This window comes from Scyliorhinus canicula, chromosome 11, assembly GCF_902713615.1.
Source record: "Scyliorhinus canicula chromosome 11, sScyCan1.1, whole genome shotgun sequence".
Taxonomy (NCBI): Eukaryota; Metazoa; Chordata; class Chondrichthyes; order Carcharhiniformes; family Scyliorhinidae; genus Scyliorhinus; species Scyliorhinus canicula.
In genome coordinates this window covers 85,843,071-85,864,599 of record NC_052156.1, presented here as the reverse complement: position 1 = coordinate 85,864,599, position 21,529 = coordinate 85,843,071, and the positions used below count along the sequence as shown (strand labels likewise).

The 21,529-nt window shown below is 41.3% G+C and overlaps 1 protein-coding gene across 1 annotated transcript in view; it reads right to left on the bottom strand.

Annotated features, from left to right (window-relative positions):
* Positions 1–21,529, bottom strand: part of dnah1 (dynein, axonemal, heavy chain 1) — a 995,196-nt gene that overhangs the window by 327,489 nt on the left and 646,178 nt on the right. Inside the window, 1 exon segment of the mRNA XM_038812191.1 lies at positions 6,109–6,317. Within this exon segment, the coding sequence (XP_038668119.1) occupies positions 6,109–6,317 (209 nt within the window).

The window sequence follows — 21,529 nt, the reverse complement described above, 5'->3', positions numbered from 1 at the left end:
AGGGGGGGGGGGGGGGTGCTGGTTCACCCGGGTCGGACATAGTTGGAAAACCACGGTTTCAGCAAGAATGTGTGCATTTAAAGATAAAGTGACAGTTCGTGATTTGAGATGGTCGGCAACTTGAAAGGATATCAAGCAATACAGAGGGTCGTGAGGTCACCGAAAAGGAGAAGCGGTACCTTTGACCGTGAATCATGAGGTCAAAGATATTGAAGTGATAAGCCATGATCGGTAAACTCAAAGGGTTGTGACTTGGAACACTACACTGGTATCAAACTGGACATGTTAACTTTGGTCGTGGGACCATTCTTAATGTCTTACTATAGTCGGACCAAACTTCTAAGTTTCAACAGTTGTCTCAGTTGCTTGCTGGTGTGAACACTGGACAGTGGATTGTCTCCTCTTCTGAAGCTGCATAGGCCACAGTAGTATTGACTAATGAACATAGCCTATTGAAGTAAGTTATTTTATATTTTTTATCAAGTAGGGGTTTATCTGCCGTTCCTTCAAGTTATTCTTGCAATCATCAATATTCATTTTTCCCAATGTGGGCTATTTTTAATTATGTTTTTATTTCAGGAATATTACCCCTACCAGCATGGAAAAGAAAAAGCATAAATCTGGGTCACTAAAACGCAAAGAACAAAAAGAAGCAGAACGGAAGGAATCAGCCAAGCGATGCAGGCCTATTACAGAGTTTATAATACCACAAGCACAATCCACATCAATATCCAGTTCTGCAGCAAATAATCAAGAAGCAAGAAACAATGCTCATGGTGATGATGCAATGACATGCGAGTTACAAGAACAGAGAAGAGCTACTTTGAATGTAGAGACAAATACAAATGCATCCATTCCTAATCAACTCAGGCCCAATATTTCTTCTGGCTTCCTTGTTCCGGTATCTGTACTGCCTGTAGTTGCAACATCTGAACACATAGCTTCAACTAGTGACAGGGAATCAGATATTCCTTCAAGCATAAATGACTTGGTTTCTGAAGCACATCCTGTAAATGAACCTACGCAAGAAAATGAAAGATCAATTACTGGAATCTTCCAATATCCATCACGAGCAAAGCTAAAACAGTTTTTTGCTGAACATCCACTTCAGCCACTTGATGATCTGCCATTTGATGCTTGTTGATGAGAGGAAAATTATGAATGACTTAGTCCCAAGAAAATGGCTAACATATAACAAAGAAAATAGATGCTTATATTGTTCATACTGCTTAGCCTTTGAGTTTCCCAACACTTGTAATCCATCACCCTTTGTACGTGGCTTTAGTGACTACAGGCGTATTAGCCAGAGCTTGACTTTACATGAATCGACAACAACACATGTCAGAAATGCTCAGCAATATATCAGTGTGGTTAATGATGGCACCTTAGATACATTTTTTGCAGCATCACTAATTAAAAGGAAAGAAGAAGTATTGAAGCAGAGAAGTATTGTCATGAGGATTATAGACATCATAAAGATGTTAGGCAAGCAAGCACTTCCTTTTCGAGGTCACAGAAATGTATTGGCCTACACTCTAGATAATGAGGTTCTGAATCATGGCAATCTTTTAGCTGCAGTGCAGTTGATGGCAAAATATGACCCCATTATGGCAGCTCACGTTTCTGCAGTGCAAAACAAGTCTAAACAAAGAATCAAACGATTAGAGCAACAAGGAAAGGCTCAAAGCAAAGGCCGTGGTGGACGTGTTACATACCTGAGTAAAACGACTATAAACATGTTCATCAAAATTATGAAGAATATGATACAAGAAAGAATTAGTCATGAAGTTTCTCAAGCAAAATATTATTCTATTCAGACTGATTCAACACAAGATAATTCATCCATCGATCAGTTTAGCATTATTATTCGGTATGTGCTTAAAGGTATTATCTGTGAGCGACTATTTTCAGTTGTGCCAAGTAATGATGGTACAGGACAGGGACTTTTTGATCTATTGATTGAAACATTACAGCATCTTAAAATTGACCCCCAAAAATGTTTATCTGATAGCACAGGTGGCGCTGCAAGCTACCATGGCCAGTATAATGGTTTACAAAGTAAAATTGCTGATGTGGCTGATCAACATGTTCATATATAGTGCTATGCCCATGTCTTGAATTTGGTGATAACTGAAACAACAAAATGTTGTGTGCCTGCAGTTTCTTTTTTCAATTTGCTCCAGAATATAGCAACTTTTGTGAAAGCATCATACAAGAGAATGGCTGTATGGATAGAAGTTGTTGGAAAACATCTAGGACAAGAAAAAATGAAATGATTAAAGCTAATTGGTGAAACCAGATGGTCAGGAAAATCCAATGCAGCAACAACTATATTTGGACGTTTTGATGATGCCGCTGCCAGTACTTTCGTAAATCTATTGACATGCTTATCAATGATACAAGATTCAGAAAAGTTTGATGCAAAAACAAAACATGAAGCAAATGTTTTACTTCAAAGTCTTCTAAAGTTTGAAACCATATTGACAGCATTTACTTGTATATATTTGAAACTACAACCCCGTTATTAAGTTATCTACAGACAAGTGGTTTAGATATGTTTACTGCATGGAGTTTGGTAGATTCAGCTACAACAAAGTTGAAGGGACAGACAAGAACATTTGATAACGTTCACAGCAAGGCTTTGGAATTTGTAAATAAATGTAATGACAATTATGACAGGATTTCACAGATGAATATGGATGAAAATCAAACATTGGAAATTGATGCGTTGGAAACAGGATTGCCAGTTAAGAGGCAGAGGAAGAAGAAAAGAATGGCAGATGAGCTTATTGATGATGAAAGAAATTCCTCAGATTCTCTAGCTGATTTTCGAGTAAATGTGTTTAACCTTATAATGGATCGCATTGTCCAGTCACTAGAATCACGCTTTGTACAACACAAACAGTTGTATAAAGATTTGTCCTGCTTGGACCCAGCAAAGTTTAAAACTATTGCAGAGAAGGGCCTTGAAGATGAAGCATTGGAAGGTATTATTAAGCTGTTTCCACAAATCAGCAAAGATCAAGTAATATTGGAATTGTTTTCTTTTGCTTCAAACTTTGATGTATTAAAGCTATTGCTTAATGATGGTGAGAATATGGATTCCAGTTGCAACAATTGTAAAATTTGCAGCACTTGCCCATCGTGTGTACTAAAAATTCTGGCATCCAACTGACTAATGACAAGGCATATGATAACCTTTATGAACTTTATAAAGTCATCTGCACACTATCAGTTACTCAAGTCCAAGGTGATAGGACATTTTCAAAGCTAAAGATCATAACGACACGGTTAAGAAATTCGCTGTCTGAGGAGAATTTGGAATCATACATGTTGCTATCCATTGAAAAGAAATTGTTAGATGAATTGGATGCAGAAGCAATTATTGGCATATTTGCACAATCATCTAGCGAACACAAACGATTGCTCTTAATATAGTGGACTGCATGCAATTGTGCTTTTGAACTATCTGTTAATGTGTAAATTGTGCAGTAAACTATTTAAAAATATCAACCAATTACTTAAAATTTAAAAAAAAATAAAATTAAATTATAACATTCTGTATTTACATTTGGTATCTACTGCCAGTAATATGTCCAGGACATGTACACTGTAATTACTAAGAAATACACATTTTTTCCCCCCAAAATTTTAATTGTACCCTTTTTTCCATATGTATTTTTTGAAAACTTTATTTATTCGTTATGAAAATTAAATGGTAGCATTGTAATTGTGGGTGGGCCCCCTTTGTCTCCTGGCAACCAATATTTTTAGACCCAGTCCGCCACTGGTGGTGGATGGAAATTTTTCAGACTGGAGACCAGTTACCAGCGGTGTACCACAGGGATCACTGCTGGGTCCTCTGCTATTTATGATTTTTATAAATGACTTGGAGGAGGGGGCTGAAGGGTGGGTCAGTAAATCTGCTGATGACACCAAGATTGGTGGAGTAGTGGATGAGGTGGAGGGCTGTTGTAGGCTGCAAAGAGACATTGAGAGGATGCAGAGCTGGGCCGAAAAATGGCAGATGGAGTTTAACCCTGATAAGTGCGAGGTGATTCATTTTGGTAGAAAAAATTTGAATGCGGATTACAGGGTCAAATGCAGGGTTCTGAGGAATGTGGAGGAACAGAGAGATCTTGGGGTTCATGTCCTGTAGCCACCTAAGATGGACACTGGGCTACAAAATGGAGAACTGCTAAGGCTGCAGGGAGAAAACAGTCTTAGCAAGGACAAGCAGTTTGCAGAAGGCTAATTAGCATTCTGCACGTACAGAAACCAGTTTATGGCCAGGTTCAGAATCTCAGCTAAAGGTGTAAATGGCAACAACGATTTGCATAGTAATGAGGTGATCTAGATCCAGGCCCACACAATAGAAACATTTAGGTTTGAATGGATACTTTGAGTAGACGCCCAGACGAAACGGCACCATAAGTATCCATCACAAAGCACCATAGAGACCGCCCCTCCCATCGAGAAGCGACCCTCAGATTGGGGGGTTTGGAAAATATCGATTGGGAGAAGACCCAATCGATATACAGCAGGTAGAGACCGCCCCGAAGAGGCACGGATTTTGGGGGGACCTATAAAAGTAGACCCCGCACATGGTCCGGTCTGTTGTCTTGGCTCCGGCTCTCTGCTGTTTTCATCGCTTTGCTGTTACATCGCATCCTGACTCCAGTTCCATCACCAGCCGTTGAGCCACCAGCCATCGAACTGTAAGTTTCACCACAACGATCGCTACGTGAGCCAGACTTTGACGACCTTTAATACTCTGAGAGTTGCAGACCAAGAACGGGACGAAGGCCTCGCTCCCTGACCTTGCCTGTTCCTGTTTAGATAAGTATTTTAGTCGTTTAGTTTAGAAGTAACTTAGTCTCTTTAGCGTATGCATGTGTATTTATTATATTGGTTATAATAAATATCAATCGTTTGAACTTACTAATCGGTGTACGGATTTATTACTTTGAACCTGACCTTGATATACTTGTGAGGTGTCTAAATACGGCACCTGGCGACTCCGAGCTGAATTACATACACAGAGCTGTAGTAGTGTTAAGCACACGGCCTTTAAACGGAGGCGTGTTAAAACACTCCAATAAAACACGTAACACTCGTGTAGAATGCATTTTCATAACCCCACATAGTCCTCGATCACCTTTCCCACCTTTACACAAAAATTCAGGTCTACAAGCAGCCCTACATACAACCTCCGCACTAGCCTCTGTGCCGGCTCCTTCTCCAGGACCACATCCACCCAATGTGGAGCATAGTCCGAAATAACGTTGTTTCAGGATTCTGTTCCCATTCAGTTAGATCACACCCTTTATTTCCGCTGTGCCTCTTCTCTTTCATCATCATTTTTTTTGCATCCCATCTTAGTTTTCTATTTGCACTCTGCACATGTTTATGAATAATTTTTTATTGTTTGTATTCTTTCATTTCCCCTATTTTACTTAATGTTTAATAGTAAATATTAATTTTACTGTCTCATCATAGACTTGTCTCTGTATCCCAATTAACAAGGATCCAAAGATTTATTAAATGTGGCTTCTGACTTCTTGAAAGCCTGATTCGCAGGCTCGGTTTAATAACCAATAAAGTCTTAAAATATTAACTATGACTTGGTTGTGTCAACCTTGTGACACGACTGATCTTTTGAGACTTTTTCAGCATGATGTTGGATGCAGAAGTTGCTTAATGAGTTTACCAGTTAACCAATGGAGGAACACCGCTTGAACAAATTACATCAGCAGCAAGTCCCTAATGGACAACATGTCCTCTTCCCAGCACCAAACTCTATTCTTCAACTGAGATAGCAAATTGCTCTCAGCAAAACAGCTCAATAACCATCTATTGAGGGTTGTTCAATATCTACCCAAGCATCATTCCTTTGAAAATGCATTCTGCTTCCACTCGGGCCAAGATTAGAACAAATGCTTTTCTATCCCCTGGAAAAGTGAATGTACAGTGCATGACACAACAACAGAAAACAGAATACAATGGATTAATCAGGAAGAATGAACTTGATTGTCACTTGACTCATGCATTTTTCAAAGCTCAGAGATGGGGACAATCTGATTAGGAAGAAAAAACCAGGAAACGTACCTCATGCACAATACAGTATGAACATTACTGCGTACTCGTTTTGTGTATGCAGCCATCATATTGGCCTTGGTTGGCTGCTGCCCCAGGTCCTGAACAACAGGTTTCATTGCATTGAAGATTTCCTCCTGTTCATCAAAGATGTATAAATTTGGAACATCTCCTGAATTCAGGATGTTGTTGACATCCTCCAAAAATGACTCATCTTTGATCTGTGGAAATGCAAATGACAAAAGTCTGACTTTACATTTTCTGTCAAAAGCTGATTTTAAATAAACTATTATTAAGTTGTGCTGATTATATCTCCCCAATCTGAGTTATCACTTAAGGGGAGAAATAACTTATTTATACAGTTACATGAATGCTTAAAATGCTTTCTATTTTAAATTGGTTTGTTTTGGAGCAATTCGACAGAAAGCACCATAGGTGCTTCAAAGGCAATGTTGTCAATAGTACTTTCTAACTCTGGCTAAATTTATCCCCAAAGTACGAAGCTGCATTTAAAGAAACCAATTTACAAATACTGGTCTGGAAATTACAGTTTTCAATATCAAGCATAACAACGCATTGAAGCATCTGGTTTAACTGTGGTATTGAAATATAGTTACAGGAATAAAACGTTGATACACAAGTTCTTAAAACATTCATATCACAGTCTTCTGAGGCAATAATTGTCTGTTAGATTAATTAGATGTATTTCACAGCCAATTATTCAGGGACATTTCCAATTATCTCTAATTATTTATACTTATGGTACAATTACACATTTATTATTTTTACTGTACATACTGATTTTCATTGTGTCATGTGAGAGTACCTTTAAGAAATGGATGTTTAAGCAATGTACCTTTTAAGAAATGAAGCAGCTCATATTACTGAAGTGATGTCAGAGGGTGGGGGTAGCTGGGTTTTTAGCTCAGCCATTTGTGCAGTGTTTTGGTGATCTCTGCCATGAAAGACTATCTCTGAATCATTTGAGTGATTTAAACTCATAATAATAATGTCTTTAACCTGATGTGTTTCTGTTTAAAGGTGTTAAGTCTTTTGGAGGTTTGAAGGAACATTTTGAGGGATTAGAACATAGAACATTACAGTGCAGTACAGGCCCTTCGGCCCACGATGTTGCACCGTCCTGTGAAACCCTTCTAAAGTCCCTCTACACTATTCCCTTATCGTCCATATGCCTATCCAATGACCATTTGAATGTGTTTAGTGTTGGCGAGTCCACTACTGTTGCAGGCAGGGCATTCCACGCCCTTACTACTCTCTGAGTAAAGAACCTACCTCTGACATCTGTCCTATATCTATCTCCCCTCAATTTAAAACTATGTCCCCTCGTGCTGGACATCACCATCCGAGGAAAAAGGCTCTCGATGTCCACCCTATCTAATCCTCTGATCATCTTGTATGCCTCAATTAAGTCCCCTCTTAACCTTCTTCTCTCTAACGAAAACAACCTCAAGTCCTTCAGCCTTTCCTCATATGATCTTCCCTCCATACCAGGCAACATTCTGGTAAATCTCCTCTGTACCCTTTCCAATGCTTCCACATCCTTCCTATAATGTGGCGACCAGAACTGCACGCAATACTCCAAATGCAGCCGCACCAGAGTTTTGTACAACTGCAACATGACCTCATGGCTCCAAAACTCAATTCCTCTACCAATAAAAGCTAACACACCGTACGCCTTCTTAACAACCCTCTCAACCTGGGTGGCAACTTTCAGGGATCTATGGACATTACACCGAGATCTCTCTGCTCGTCCACACTACCAAGAATCTTACCATTAGCCCAGTACTCTGCTTTTCTGTTATTCCTTCCAAAATGAATCGCCTCACACTTTTCTGCATTAAAATCCATTTGCCACCTGTCAGCCAGGCTCTGCAGCTTATCTATGTCCCTCTGTAACTTGTAACATCCTTCTGCACTGTCCACAACTCCACCGACTTTAGTGTCATCTGCAAATTTACTCACCCATCCTTCTACGATTATTTAGTGTTGTATTGTTTTCAGGGTTATCTTTGAAGTAAGGGGTGTTAAGGGATCCAATGTTTATTTAAAAAGGTTACGTTGAATTAATGGAATAAACATTGTTTTGTGTTTAAAAATCCCCTGTATCCATAATTGTAATACCACACCTGGAGACCAAGCCGTGTGATTCAAAAGCAACAATATATTATAGGGAGAGGTTGGTTGAACTCCATGATACATTTCGGGGTTCTAAAAACGCCGCTCCCATAACAATTGGGGGCTCTATGGGGATAAAAGTCTATCTATTGGATTGGCTTTTGTGAACTTAAAGAAAGTGAAGGATTATTACTTTTCCGGTGCACAATTTTAGTTTAAGTGGGGAGAGTGTTGTGAACAATGGCTCTTTCAGAGGCTCAGAAGTTTTTGGGGGTGGAGAATGTCACACGCAGTACCTTACGCACAGAGACGAAAAGCAGACAGTTGGATTTAGCAAAAACATTGCAGTTAACATTACCTGACAAAATGCGAAAAGATAAGGTAATTATGGCAGTGGTTAAGCATTTAAAGTTGCCTGAAATAGAGTCTGACTCATTGGAAATGGCAAAAATTCAGTTGCAAATTAAACAAATGGAACATGAGAAAGAATTAAAGCGGCTTGAATATGAAAGAGAGAGAGAGAGGAAAAAGATAGAGGAGAGAGAGGAAAAAGAAAGAGAGAGAGAGGGAGAGGAAAAAGAAAGAGAGAGAGAGGAAAAAGAAAAGGAGAGAGAAGAAAGGAGAAAAGAAAGAATAGCCTGAGCAGAACAAAAAGAAAAAGAAAGGGAGATACAGATCAGGGAAAAAGATGAAGAGAGTGAGTTAGAACTTCAGAAAATGGCCATGAAACATGAAAGTCAATTAAAATTGGCAGACATGAGGGAAACATGTAGTTGGATGATAGTGATGTCGATAGTGAGAAGGAGCGTCATAGTGAAAGGCTTGGTGGGAATCTATTTAAATATGTCCAAGCATTGCCAAAGTTTGACGAGAAGGAAGTGGAAGCCTTTTTCATTTCATTTGAGAAGGTAGCTAAACAAATGAAATGGCCACAGGACATGTGGGTGTTACTGATTCAAACAAAGCTGGTAGGTAGAGCTTGTGAAGTGTTTACATCACTACCGGAGGAGGTATCTGGAACGTATGAGGAGGTGAAGAAACCCATCTTAAGTGCATATGAGCTAGTGCCTGAAGCTTACAGACAAAGGTTTAGAAATTTAAGGAAAGAATTTGGTCACACATACATGGAGTTTGAAAGGCTCAAACAGAGTAATTTTGATAGGTGGATAAGGGCTTTGAAAATAGATCAAACGTATGAAGCTCTCAGAAAAATTATACTTTTGGAGGAGTTTAAAAATTCAATTCCTGATGTAGTGAGAACTCATGTAGAAGAACAGAGGGTTTAAACTGCGAGATTAGCAGCAGAAATGGCAGATGATTATGAATTAGTTCATAAATCAAAGATTGGTTTCCGACATCAGTTTCAGTCGGTGAGGGACAGAAACTGGGGACATGAGAAATACTCAAGTGGTAAAGGTAAAGGTGATCTGATGGGAGACAATAAAGAGAGTATACCTCAGATTAAAAAAGAAATCCAGGAGGGTGGAAATGTTTTCACTGTAATAAACTAGGCCATGTAAAGTCACAGTGTTGGTGATTGAAGAAAAGCACTGGGAAGGCTGATGTGGTAAAACAGGATAAGACAGTCGGATTTGTTGGAATGATAAAGGAAAGCCGAAGGGAAGCGAAGGAGGTGCAAACGATTGTACAGCCTGTTCAATAAGTAATTGTTAAGAAGGTGCCAGATGTCTTTAAAGAATTTACTTGTGTGGGTAAAGTTTTTACATGTGTATCAGGAGAAGCAGGTAAAGAAGTCACAATTTTAAGAGATACGGGAGCTAGTCAATCTTTAATGGTAAGAGATGAGGAATTATGTAGTTTAGGAAGAATGTTGTCAGAAAAGGTGGTGATATGTGGAATTCAGGGTGAGAGGAGTAGCGTTCCATTATATAAGATAGAGTTGGAAAGTCCAGTGAAGAGTGGTGAAGTGGTAGTAGGAGTAATAGAGAAACTCTCTTGTCCAGGAAAACAGTTAATCTTGGATAATGATATAGCTGGATCGCAGGTGGGAGTGATGCCTCCTGTGGTTGATAAGCCAGTGGAAAATCAGACAACTGAAGTGTTGAAGGACGAATATCCTGGGATTTTTCCGGATTGTGTAGTAACCCGGTCGTGAAGTCACAGGTTAAGACAAGAGGAGAAATCAAAGAGTGAAGATGAAGTTGAAGTGCAATTATCAGAAACAATTTTTGATCAGATGGTTGAAAAAGAACAAGAACAGGTGGAGGATGAGGCGGATATTTTTAGTTACAACAGAATGATGAAATAAAATGGATATATCAGAAAGCATATACGGAAGAGGAATCTGAGAGTATACCAGTGTGTTATTACCGTGAAAGTGATGTCTTGATGAGAAAATGGAGACCTGTACATATGCAGGCGGATGAAAAGTGGGCCGAAGTTCATCAAGTAGTATTGCCGGTAGGGTATAGAAAGGAGATGTTGTGAGTTGCACATGAGGTACCAATGGGAGGTCATTTGGGAATAAAGAAAACTCAAGCTAAAATCCAGAAACATTGTTATTGGCCAGGACTACATAAAGATGTAGTTAAATTTTGTCAATCATGTCACACAAGTCAAGTGATAGGGAAACTTCAAGCAGTGATAAAACCAGCGCCCTTAATACCAATTCCAGCATTTGAGGAACCTCTTATGAGGGCCCTAATTGAAAATGAAATGAAATGCAATGAAAATGAAATGAAAATCGCTTATTGTCACAAGTAGGCTTCAAATGAAGTTACTGTGAAAAGCCCCGAGTCGCCACATTCCGGCGCCTGTTCAGGGAGGCTGTTACGGGAATTGATTGTATAGGACCGCTTCCTAAAACAAAAAGTGGGAATCACTATCTTTTGACTATAATGGATGTGTCTACTAGGTTTCCAGAGGCTATTCCAGTACATAATATTACAGCTAAAAGGATTGTGGAGGAGTTACTTAAATTCTTTACTCGATATGGTCTACCCACAGAAATTCAATCGGATCAAGGATCAAATTTTACTTCAAAGTTATTCAAAGAAGTTATGGATAACTTAGGAATAAAACAATTTAAATCAACTGCGTATCATCCAGAATCGCAGGGAGTGTTAGAAAGCTGGCATCAGATATTAAAGACAATGTTGAGGGCGTATTGTCAAGATTATCCACAGGATTGGGATAAAGGAATTCCATTCGTATTGTTTGCAATTAGGGATGCACCTAATTAGTCTACCAAATTTAGTCCTTTTGAACTAATTTTTGGTCATGAGGACCACTTAAATTGATTATGGAAAAATTGGTGGGTGAGAAATCGGAAATTACACTATTGGATTGCGTGTCAAATTTTAGAGAACAATTAAATAGAGCAGGTGAATTGGCTAGACAACATTTGAAAGTTGCACAAAATGTGATGAAACGGGTAGCGGACAAGAAATCCGAAGTTCGTAGTTTTGTCAGTGGGGATAAAGTTTTAGTGTTGTTACCAGTGGTAGGTGAGCCTTTAAAAGCTAGGTTTTGTGGACCGTATCAGATTGAAAGGAAATTAAATGAGGTGAACTATGTGGTAAAAACACCAGATAGAAGGAAGACACCGAGTGTGTCATGTGAATTTGCTTAAAAGGTTCTTTGAAAGGGAAGGAGAGAAAAAGGAAGTTGTAATGATTCTAACTCAAAGTCACGAACCAAATCCAGATGACTGTGGATTTGACATACCTTAAATTAAATTGGAAAATGAGGATGTTCTTAAAAATTGGGACAAATTGTTAAGTTACCTTCCAGAGGAAAAACGGACTGACCTGAAAGAGTTATTGAAATCATATGGACAAGTTTGTAGAGATAAATTGGGAAGTACTAAAATGGCTATACATGATGAAGATGTGGAAAATGCTGTTCCTATCAAACAACATCCATATAGACTTAATCCTTTAAAATTGGCACAGGTTAACAGAGAGATTGAGAGTATGCTGAAAAATGGCATAATTGAAGTGGGTTGCAGCCAATGGAGTTCACCCTTAGTGATGGTACCTAAACCAGACGGTACCCAACGGTTGTGTGTGGACTATCAAAAGGTGAATGCAGTTACAAGAACGGACTCTTACCCTATCCCACGTTTGGAGGATTGCATTGAGAAAGTGGGACAATCCGCTTTTATTTCCAAATTGGATTTATTGAAAGGTTACTGGCAAGTACCTTTATCTGAAAGGGTGAAGGAAATTTCAGCTTTTGTGACTTCAGATGACATATACCAGTTAAAAGTTATGCCATTTGGCATGGAAAATGCCCCAACAACATTTCAACGGTTAACTAATACAGTTGTGTTCAGCCAGACATCTGAGGGAGTTATTTGATCGACTTCAGGAGGTGGGTTTAGTGATGAACCTAGCCGAAAGTGAATTTGGAGAAGCCCGAGTCACTTTGAGGAGTTTCCGATACCCTCAAGAAGTAGGGAAATAATGCGATTTCTTAGCATGAATGGATTTGATCGAACCTTTGTGCAAACGTTTTGTGGCATGATTACTCCACTGATGGACTTGCTAAAGAAACATCAAAAATTTCAATGGACAGCGGATTTTCAACAGGCATGTAACTGCCTGAAAGCTGTGATAACCGATGCTCCTGTCTTGGAGAATTGCAAGGGATTCTGTGATCAGATTGAACTGAAGTATCTAACTTTAAAGAGAATTGCCGAGGCGTAGAGGAATGGATGGATCGTGCATTGACTTTCTTGTTCAAAGAGACTTTCAATCGAGAAGGATTTTGGTTGGAGGAAGAAGAATGGGAAAGGTGGACTTTATTATTATGCCTGTTTGCGTGTGGTTTTTTTTGTGAAACGAATAAGTATATTTACTGTGTACATTTCTTAGTAGATTGTGCAAAAGTGAAAAATGAAACCATCTTGAAGTTGATGGTTTATTTTTTTTCTTGGGAGGAGGTGTCACGTGAGAGTACCTTTAAGAAATGAATGTTTAAGCAATGTACCGTTAAGAAATGAAGCAGCACACATTACTGAAGTGATGTCAGAGTGTGGGTGGAGCTGGGTTTTTAGCTCAGCCATTTTGCTGTGGTTTGGTTTCAGTTTTGAGGAAAAGTGCTTGGGTGTGTCTGTGTTTGCAGTGAGCTGGATTCTGTGGTGATCTCTGCCATGAAAGACTATCTCTGAATCATTTGGGTGATTTAAACTCGTAATAGTAATGTCTTTAACCTGATGTGTTTCTGTTTAAAGGTGTTAACTCTTTTGGAAGTTTGAAGGAACATTTTGAGGGATAATTTAGTGTTGTATTGTTTTCGGGGTTATCTTTGAAGTAAGGGGTGTTAAGGGATCCAATGTTTATTTAAAAAGGTTACGTTGAATTCATGGAATAAACAGTGTTTTGTGTTTAAAAACCCCTGTGTCCATAATTGTAATACCACACCTGGAGACCAAGCCGTGTGCTTCAAAAGCAACAATACATTAAAGGGAGAGGCTGGTTGAACTCCATGATACATTTTAGGGTTCTGAAAACGCCGCTCCCATGGTGTGCCAACACCATTGACACAGTGTTTAAAAGATTGCGGGTAACTTTGGATGCCTCTGAGTATTTTGTATGCTGGAAATGCAAAACAGCTCTAAACATGGGCAATGAGTTTATAATACTTTGGTCATGGCAATATACATAGTAAGAATTTGGAGCTTGCAACTGAAAATTGATTAATCACACTGATAGCACTACCTTTTCCAACAGTTTTGTTAATTCATAATTAAAGTAAGAACTGTGCTTCACCGTCGACCCAAGCTCCCTATGAGTGACATGACCACATGCTTCCCAGAAAGTCAAAATATCTATCAGCCAGTAACTCTATTTTCTCAAACAAAAGGTTAATAATCATTCTTGAAGAGTTGGGCCAATTTTTAAGTACAGGAGTAAGTCAATCTGAAATTAACTACACTGAAATCATGGGCAATCATATTTTGGAGGCAACTTGCACCAAATGCCACATCAATGAGGGCAGGCGCATGTGCAGTGAATGGCCACCAGATGTATGCACAGAAGGCAGATCATGAGGTCAAATTGCATGCGATGGTGATTTGACATCAGTGGTGCCATTTTGAAGCTCAGTGCTCCAACTCATACTCTCTCTTAATCTTGTACCAGCTGAGCACGTTCAGAAGTGGGAGGACCTTGCACCACAAAATAAACATTCCTACGCAAATGTATGAATTAACTCTGCCATATTGAATATGAATCACCATTGTCCACCCTCATACATTTCCTCAGTTGCTGCCTTCCACGTGACTTTATCTGTTTTATCTATTTATTTATTTTTAATTTTTTTATTGGGTTTCATACATGATATAATTACAAATAGACACAGAAATAAAAGCAGAGGAAGTAAAAAAAAAAGAATAACACATAGCAACACATAGCTCCTCCCCTTGTTCTCTTTTTTTCAATACGAAACAAGCAAAACAAAACTGGGTGGAAGGGGCACCTGGGTGGTGCTCTGATGTCACTTGCATCTCTTGGCCGTTTTTTCTTTGTGTCCATTTGCCTCAGCTTCGGCCATCTGTCGTTCCTTCTTCCTGTTTTTCCTTTCTCTCTTTCACCTTGCTGTGCTTGTTGTGGTTGTTGTCTTTTTGCGCACTCTCTCCCCAGTTTGCCCTCTTTCCACCCTTTTGACTTCCCTCTGTTGTTCTTCTTCCCTCGTCATCACATCCCCGCCCCGCCCCGGTCCTCCCTCCCCTTATTCTATCAAGTCCTGGCTATTTTCCCCTACTCTTGGCTACTTGTTTATTTGTTTGTTGGCCACAGAGGTCCCGGAACAGTCGGGTGAATGGCTCCCACGTTTTGAGGAAGCCAACTTCCGCCCGGCACGTGGCCAGGTCAGCCCTAATGTCCGGGTATATTCTTATTTTGTGTCCTGCCCAGCTGCAGTTCTTGGATTGCCTGGCACAACACAGGATTCTTTCTCGGTTCTGGTACCGGTGCAGTTTGGCTATTACTGCCTTCGGTTGTTCCCCGGCTTTGGGTTTCAGGCGCAGCGACAAGTTTACCCTGTCTATTTCTGGTGGGTTGGGGAATGTCTCCCTTCCCACCAGGTTGACCAGCATCTGGGCCAATAGTTTGTGGGGTCCCTACCCTTGATTCCCTCTGGTAGGCCCACAATCCGCAGATTTTGCCTCCTTGAGCGGTTCTCATGGTCCTCAACTTTACCCCTCAGGCTGTCCTGTGCCGCGACCAACCTTGCTACCTCTTTCTCCAGTGCCACAATCCGACTACTCTGGTCAGTTGCGGCTTTCTCTATGTCCTTGATGGTTGTCTCTTGGGCTTCCAGAGACAGAAATCCAGACACCAGGGGCGGCATTCTCCCCTACCCGGCGTGACGGAGGGTGCCGGCGTAGGGGAGTAGCGCCAACCACTCAGGGGTCGGGCCTCCCCATAGGTGGTGAATTCTCCCACCTTTAGGGGCCAGCCCCGCGCCGGAGCGATTTGCACCAGAAGACTGGCGCAAAACACCGGCACCCCGGCAGCGGGGCTGGCCGAAAGGCTTTCGCCGGCCGGCGCATGTGCGATGTGGGGTTCTCTTCCGCTTCCGCCATGGCGGACGCGGAAGGAGAAAGTGTGCCGCCAGGGCACTGGCCCGGAGTCTGAGCGGGGGACCCCGATTGCGGGCCAGGCCACCGTGGGGGCACCCCCTGGGGTTCGATCGCCTCCCCCAGGACCCCGGGGGCCCGCTCGCGCCGCTGATCCCGCCGTTCCAGAGGTGGTTCAAACCTCGGCGACGGGAGAGGCCTCCCAGCGGCGGGACTTCGGCCCATCTGGGCCGGAGAATCACCGCAGGGGCCTCTCCGATCGGAGTGGCGATATTCTGCCGCCGCCACTTCCCGGGTGGCGGAGAATCTCTGCCACGGCGGGAGCGGGATTTTCGGCGGCCCCAGGCGATTCTCCGACCCTGCTGGGGGTCAGAGAATTTCGCCCCAGATATGGTATGATTGCTCCAGCTAGCTATGGTCAAAGTGTGTGATTCCTAATCTCCAATGTGGTGTTAATGGCCCGCACGTTACCTGCCACAAACCACAATGGATTTCAACCAGGGGCCTCGGTAGTCAATCTGCCATATGACAGAGACTTGCGCTGTCTGAATTGCTTTAATTAATAGGCTGCTGGATCTTACTGTTAGTCACAGTTTGACCTCCAAAGAGAAACTTCCCTTCAGGAGTCAGAAAACCTAATTAAAAATGCAGAAATACAAACAACTCCCTTAATGAAGCTCCAGTTCGAAATGAAACTAAACCCAGGTTTCACCTTTTCAACCCACAAATAAAGAATATAAATTAAACTTAAAGCTAAAACTTATTGCTAATACCCACAATGGCAAGCAGCTCTCTACCAATTTACCAACAAGCAGATGCAGCAGAAATCAATCTCTCCTCATCTACACTGTGAGCTACTAGAATATTGGAACTTGTGCTTTCCAGACTAATTCAGATCTACATGCCTATTTGTGCCTTCAAGGCGAATTCAACTCCATGTGCGTTCTCCCATCGTGGAAGTCTTAACTTCAGGAAAGACAGATGACCCTGCAACAGTCAGCCTACTACCCTCTGAAGAAATTTCCCACTGGACGTATGATCCTGTAATCTGGACTCGAGTAAAACCATAACTCGCATTTTCATTGTGGTCTTGCTCTGAACATCCTGGGCAGGATTCTCCTTCGGCCAACTCCAGAATCGGGAAACATGATTGGATGGAGAATCGGTTTTGACACTGAAATTGCGGCAGGCGCCAATTTCAACACCAAATCGCAATTCTCTGGTGCCTCGACAGCAGTGTCAATGCGTTCCACTCCACACAACAGAATGATTTGATAAGGTTATTCATACAGTGATAGTCAGGCCCTCTTTTTTTAGTTACCATATCTACTTGCAGTGTGTTTGATATTAATTTTAACAATGTGTACTACAGAATAACAGAGCATTTTACCTGAAGTTAAGCACCCCTGGACATTTTATTAGCTTAAAGGTAAGATATAAATGTAAGTTCTTGTTTATAATCATTAACTTTTTATAAATGATACTTTTTCAATCCCGAAACACTGTAACTGCTGCTGCTGAGCAGGAACAGGAACACGGCCCGCACTCTATTCGCTGTTGATACGTGGCTTTGCCTGCCACTGATGTCACCATTGTGAATCCGCGCTCCACCCTTGTCCACTTTCTGCTTCTCCCACTCCCTTCATCTCTTCCTTCACAGCATCCTATTGTTCCTACTCCCTTCACAGTACCCTCCTGCTTTCCATTGAAGTGGGAGGGAATGGTGAAGGGAGTTGTCTTGTTATGCTCTAGGCGTAGCATAAGCGGCTTCCTTGATGTTCACTCTGACAAAGGAAGGTTCAGACGTGGAGATAACTTCAACACGTTTATTAAACTATTTACAATTCTCCTACTCGGGTTCGCCACTACTGTTAATCCTTCTATAGCTACTCAGACTGACTAACCAGTCTGCTACAATCCAGGTGGTGGGTGTGAAATTGAATCAACCCTGTGTCTCTACTCACTACTACTCTACTCTACAACCCTGTGTCTCCACTGGAAAGAGGCAGATCATGTGTGTTGTGTCCTTTATATATGGGTTGGTGTAATGCCCCCCTGTGATAGTGTCACCTCTGTGTTTATCTTGAATGCCCATTGGTCGTGTCCTATCTTACTGGCCTATTGGTTGAATGTCTGTGTGTCATGTCTCTGGTGCTCCCTCTAGTGTCTAGCTAGTCTACATGTATTTACACTAACCCCTTGTGTATCTACAGTGATGCATATCACCACAGGAGTGTGCTGATTGGAGGGCATAGAGAGAGCAGGCAGCAGAAGGTAGGAATTAGGAGAGAACAGCCTACGATGTAATACGTTTAGCTGCTGTTTTATAGAGTGAAAGGTTCTGCTGCTTTTCCACAAAACACCTTTAATTTACTTCAACAGACTCTGCTCAAAACTCTAACATCACATCACCTGACACAAAGGCCACCTGAAGCCCCTTTACATATCTGTGAATTATTGGATACTTAACATAAATGAGACAACTAATTGGAATGCCTCTTAACTCATTGTTCTTCAAAGTCGGGGGCGCGACCGTGGGTGGGTCGCGGGCGGGTGTCGGGAGGGTCGCGGAGCTGTTGTCTGCGGCGCTCCCGATCATGCAAATCCCCACGCAGCAGCCGGCTTTTCATAACGCCAGCTGCAAGCGGCCGGAAATATGTCAAAAAAAAATTCGGCAGCATTGCGCATGTGCGCACAACGATCGGCGCGCATGCACATTCCGCGAACATGTTAAAAAAAATTAACCGCATTACGCATGCACGCACGATGATCGGTGCGCATGCGCAAATCAGGCACGCATGCGCAGTGCGACTGCTATTTTTTTAAACGGTTGCAGCTTTTTGTTTTACAAGTTCTGTAGTGGTTTTTATTCATTTATTTTATTCATTTTATTTTTTTTACTAGTTTGGTGGGTTTATTCAATTTTTTCATTTATTTTATTTTTTTGTACAAGTTCGGGGAGGGTTTTATTCATTTTTTTCATTTATTTTACTCATTAAAAATTTTTTTTAAAAACATTTTCAGAGTGGGGTTTATTTGATAAAATTTTACAGGAAAAAATGCAGTACTCTGGACAGATGGAGACTCCATACTTTCCGACACCAGAAAGCTTCACCTTCATCCAACAGGTTCCATTGGAGGAGCGTGTACGAGGGCCAAAGGGACCCAAAACCATTTCCTCCATTTTTGTTAGCAGCAAACAAGGTAAGAAACAATGGTGGGTTGCGCAGGTCGGCCGGCATGGGTCGCAAAGGTCGGCCGGCGTGGGTTGCGAAGGTCAGCCGGCATGGGTCGCAGAGGTCGGCCGATGTGGGTCGCGAAGGTCGGCCGGGTTGGGTCCCAAAGGTTGGCTGGTTGGTAAAAATGGCTCCCCGGAAAAAAAGTTTGAAGAACACTGTCTTAACCATTACTTAACAGTCTCCCCTTCCTCGGAGAAAAAAAATAATTAGGTGAAAACAAAATTACAAGAAACTCAAAAACACACAAGCAATTTCCCCCCTCCTTTTTTTTCAGTTTTGGAAGAAAAAAAACCAGTCACAGAAACAGATGCCCTTCATTAACAATATCCAAACGTTTCTGTGAACTAGCCCTCTTTTTGTAAAACAGTCTGACAATTGATAGCTACTGTCAACCCATTTAATTTTTGCTATTTCCCCTTTGTCCAACATCTACTTCAAACTTACGATGTCTATCCTTAATCTTTTTTCATTGATACTCTTTTTTGTAGAGTGAACATTTTCCCACAGGGATTTATTGTCAATGTGACATTCAATAGGTATATTACCCAAATCCCCTAATCCCAAAATTTCTGTCAATATCTGAGATATGTAAAGACCATATCCACCACCTCTACAAGGCTTAACGTCTCAGCAGTCAAAGTGCTTTTGACCACTTTTATTTTCTTTGTTTCCCACACAAGAGGGCAACATTTACCATTGTTCCCCAAAGGGAAAATTATAAAACCTCCTGCACTTGAAACCCGAGCACATAGATTTGCATAGGACCCATCACTATAAACTATGAGTTTCAATTGCCTATGGTCACCTAAATTCGGGAACCTCAAAACACACTCCTGCATTTTTAGTTTGACCAACGCTTTATTTGCTCTTATTATGTCTTCCACTTTGGGATCATTCATTTTTGTACTCAACTCTAAAACATCAAAACTCACGTCCGGTCTAGTCTGTCTACCAAACCAATTCAGTTGCTCAATTAGTAGGGGCTGGTTTAGCTCACTGAGCTAAATCACTGGCTTTTAAAGCAGACCAAGCAGGCCAGCAGCACGGTTCAATTCCTGTACCAGCCTCCCCAGACAGGCGCCGGAATGTGGCGACTAGGGCTTTTCACAGTAACTTCATTGAAGCCTACTCGTGACAATAAGCGATTTTCATTTTTTTTTTCAATTAAACTCCGTAGTTGCTCTTTTTACATCTTTGAAAACATTGCGTCTTTTTGTGAAACCCGGCTACAGCTAATTGCTATTGGGCCGATGCTTTCCAAATAAGATTGCTGACGTAAAATTGCCCCTAACTTAATCTGTCCGATTTCCAGTCCAATATATTTAAATTCACCGGAAGCCTGACTTCCAACCCTGAATTCTTTCCTCAAACCAGAGATTACAATAGCTTCGAAATCATTAGTCTCACCCCACAAAAAATCATCAACATGCATCATAAAGATGGCAGAAAGACTTCCTTTATAGTGCCAGTAAAACATTGCCGGATCTGCTTTCAACTGGCAACAGCCTAACTTTAATAAAACTGACCTTACCGAAAAATACCAGACTCTAGGCGCATCATTTAATCCATATACACACTTGTTCAACTTCCAGAGTATCCCTTCTGTGTTAGCTGCCTCTTTAGGAGGACGGAGAAAAATGTCTCTCTGGAGCTGATGCCCCTGCAAGAAGGCAGCTTTTATATCTATAGATTTGCATTCCCATGCCTTTGTGGCTAATAGAGCTAAGAAGATCTTTAAAAGAAGATCTTTCCTGCCAAAGGTGAATCTACCCTTAAATCCTGATCTTCTAAGTTTTCTTCAAATCACCTCACCACAAGCCTGGCCTTTGCCTTATAAGTTCCATCCGGAAGAACCTTTTCCATGCAAATCCATCTGTGGGATAGAGCTCTTTGTCCCCTATCCGGTACCTCTGTGTATACCCCAAATTCACTCCAACTATGCAGTTCCTGTTGTTTGGCATCTTTGATAACTTTTTCATCTAACTTCTTGGAAGTCACCAAAATCTCACATGCATGTGGGCTTCTACTCCTATTAGTATTTGTAGTCTTACTCATGTTCCGAGACCTTGATAAACTACGTCCCCTCTCGCGCCTGGTATCTCGTTCTGTACTGCTACTGTTTGATCTTTCCCTTTTGCTGTGGAATGTCCTTTCAATACTTCTCGACCTTTTCCTGCAGACCGGTTCACTATCCGATGTACTATCTGAACAGGCACTGTGTTTCTGTGCCCTCCATTTTTGAACTTCATGTTCCCAATCCATTGTCTTGACTCCCTCCCCTGAATGCTGTACATTCAACCAATGTTTATACTTTCCAGTGGCCTTCCCTGTTCCATTAATAACAGTTGTATCCTGCCATTGACTAGACCCTTCAGGCAAGTATATCACTTTTATACCAACTTTTGGCAGTTGTCCTTTTGGAAAAATGGCATGTTCTAAATCATCAGAAGTGGTGTGTTCCTCTACACAAACCCTGTCTATATCAGTTAACTGGTCCTCATAGTTCTGTAAC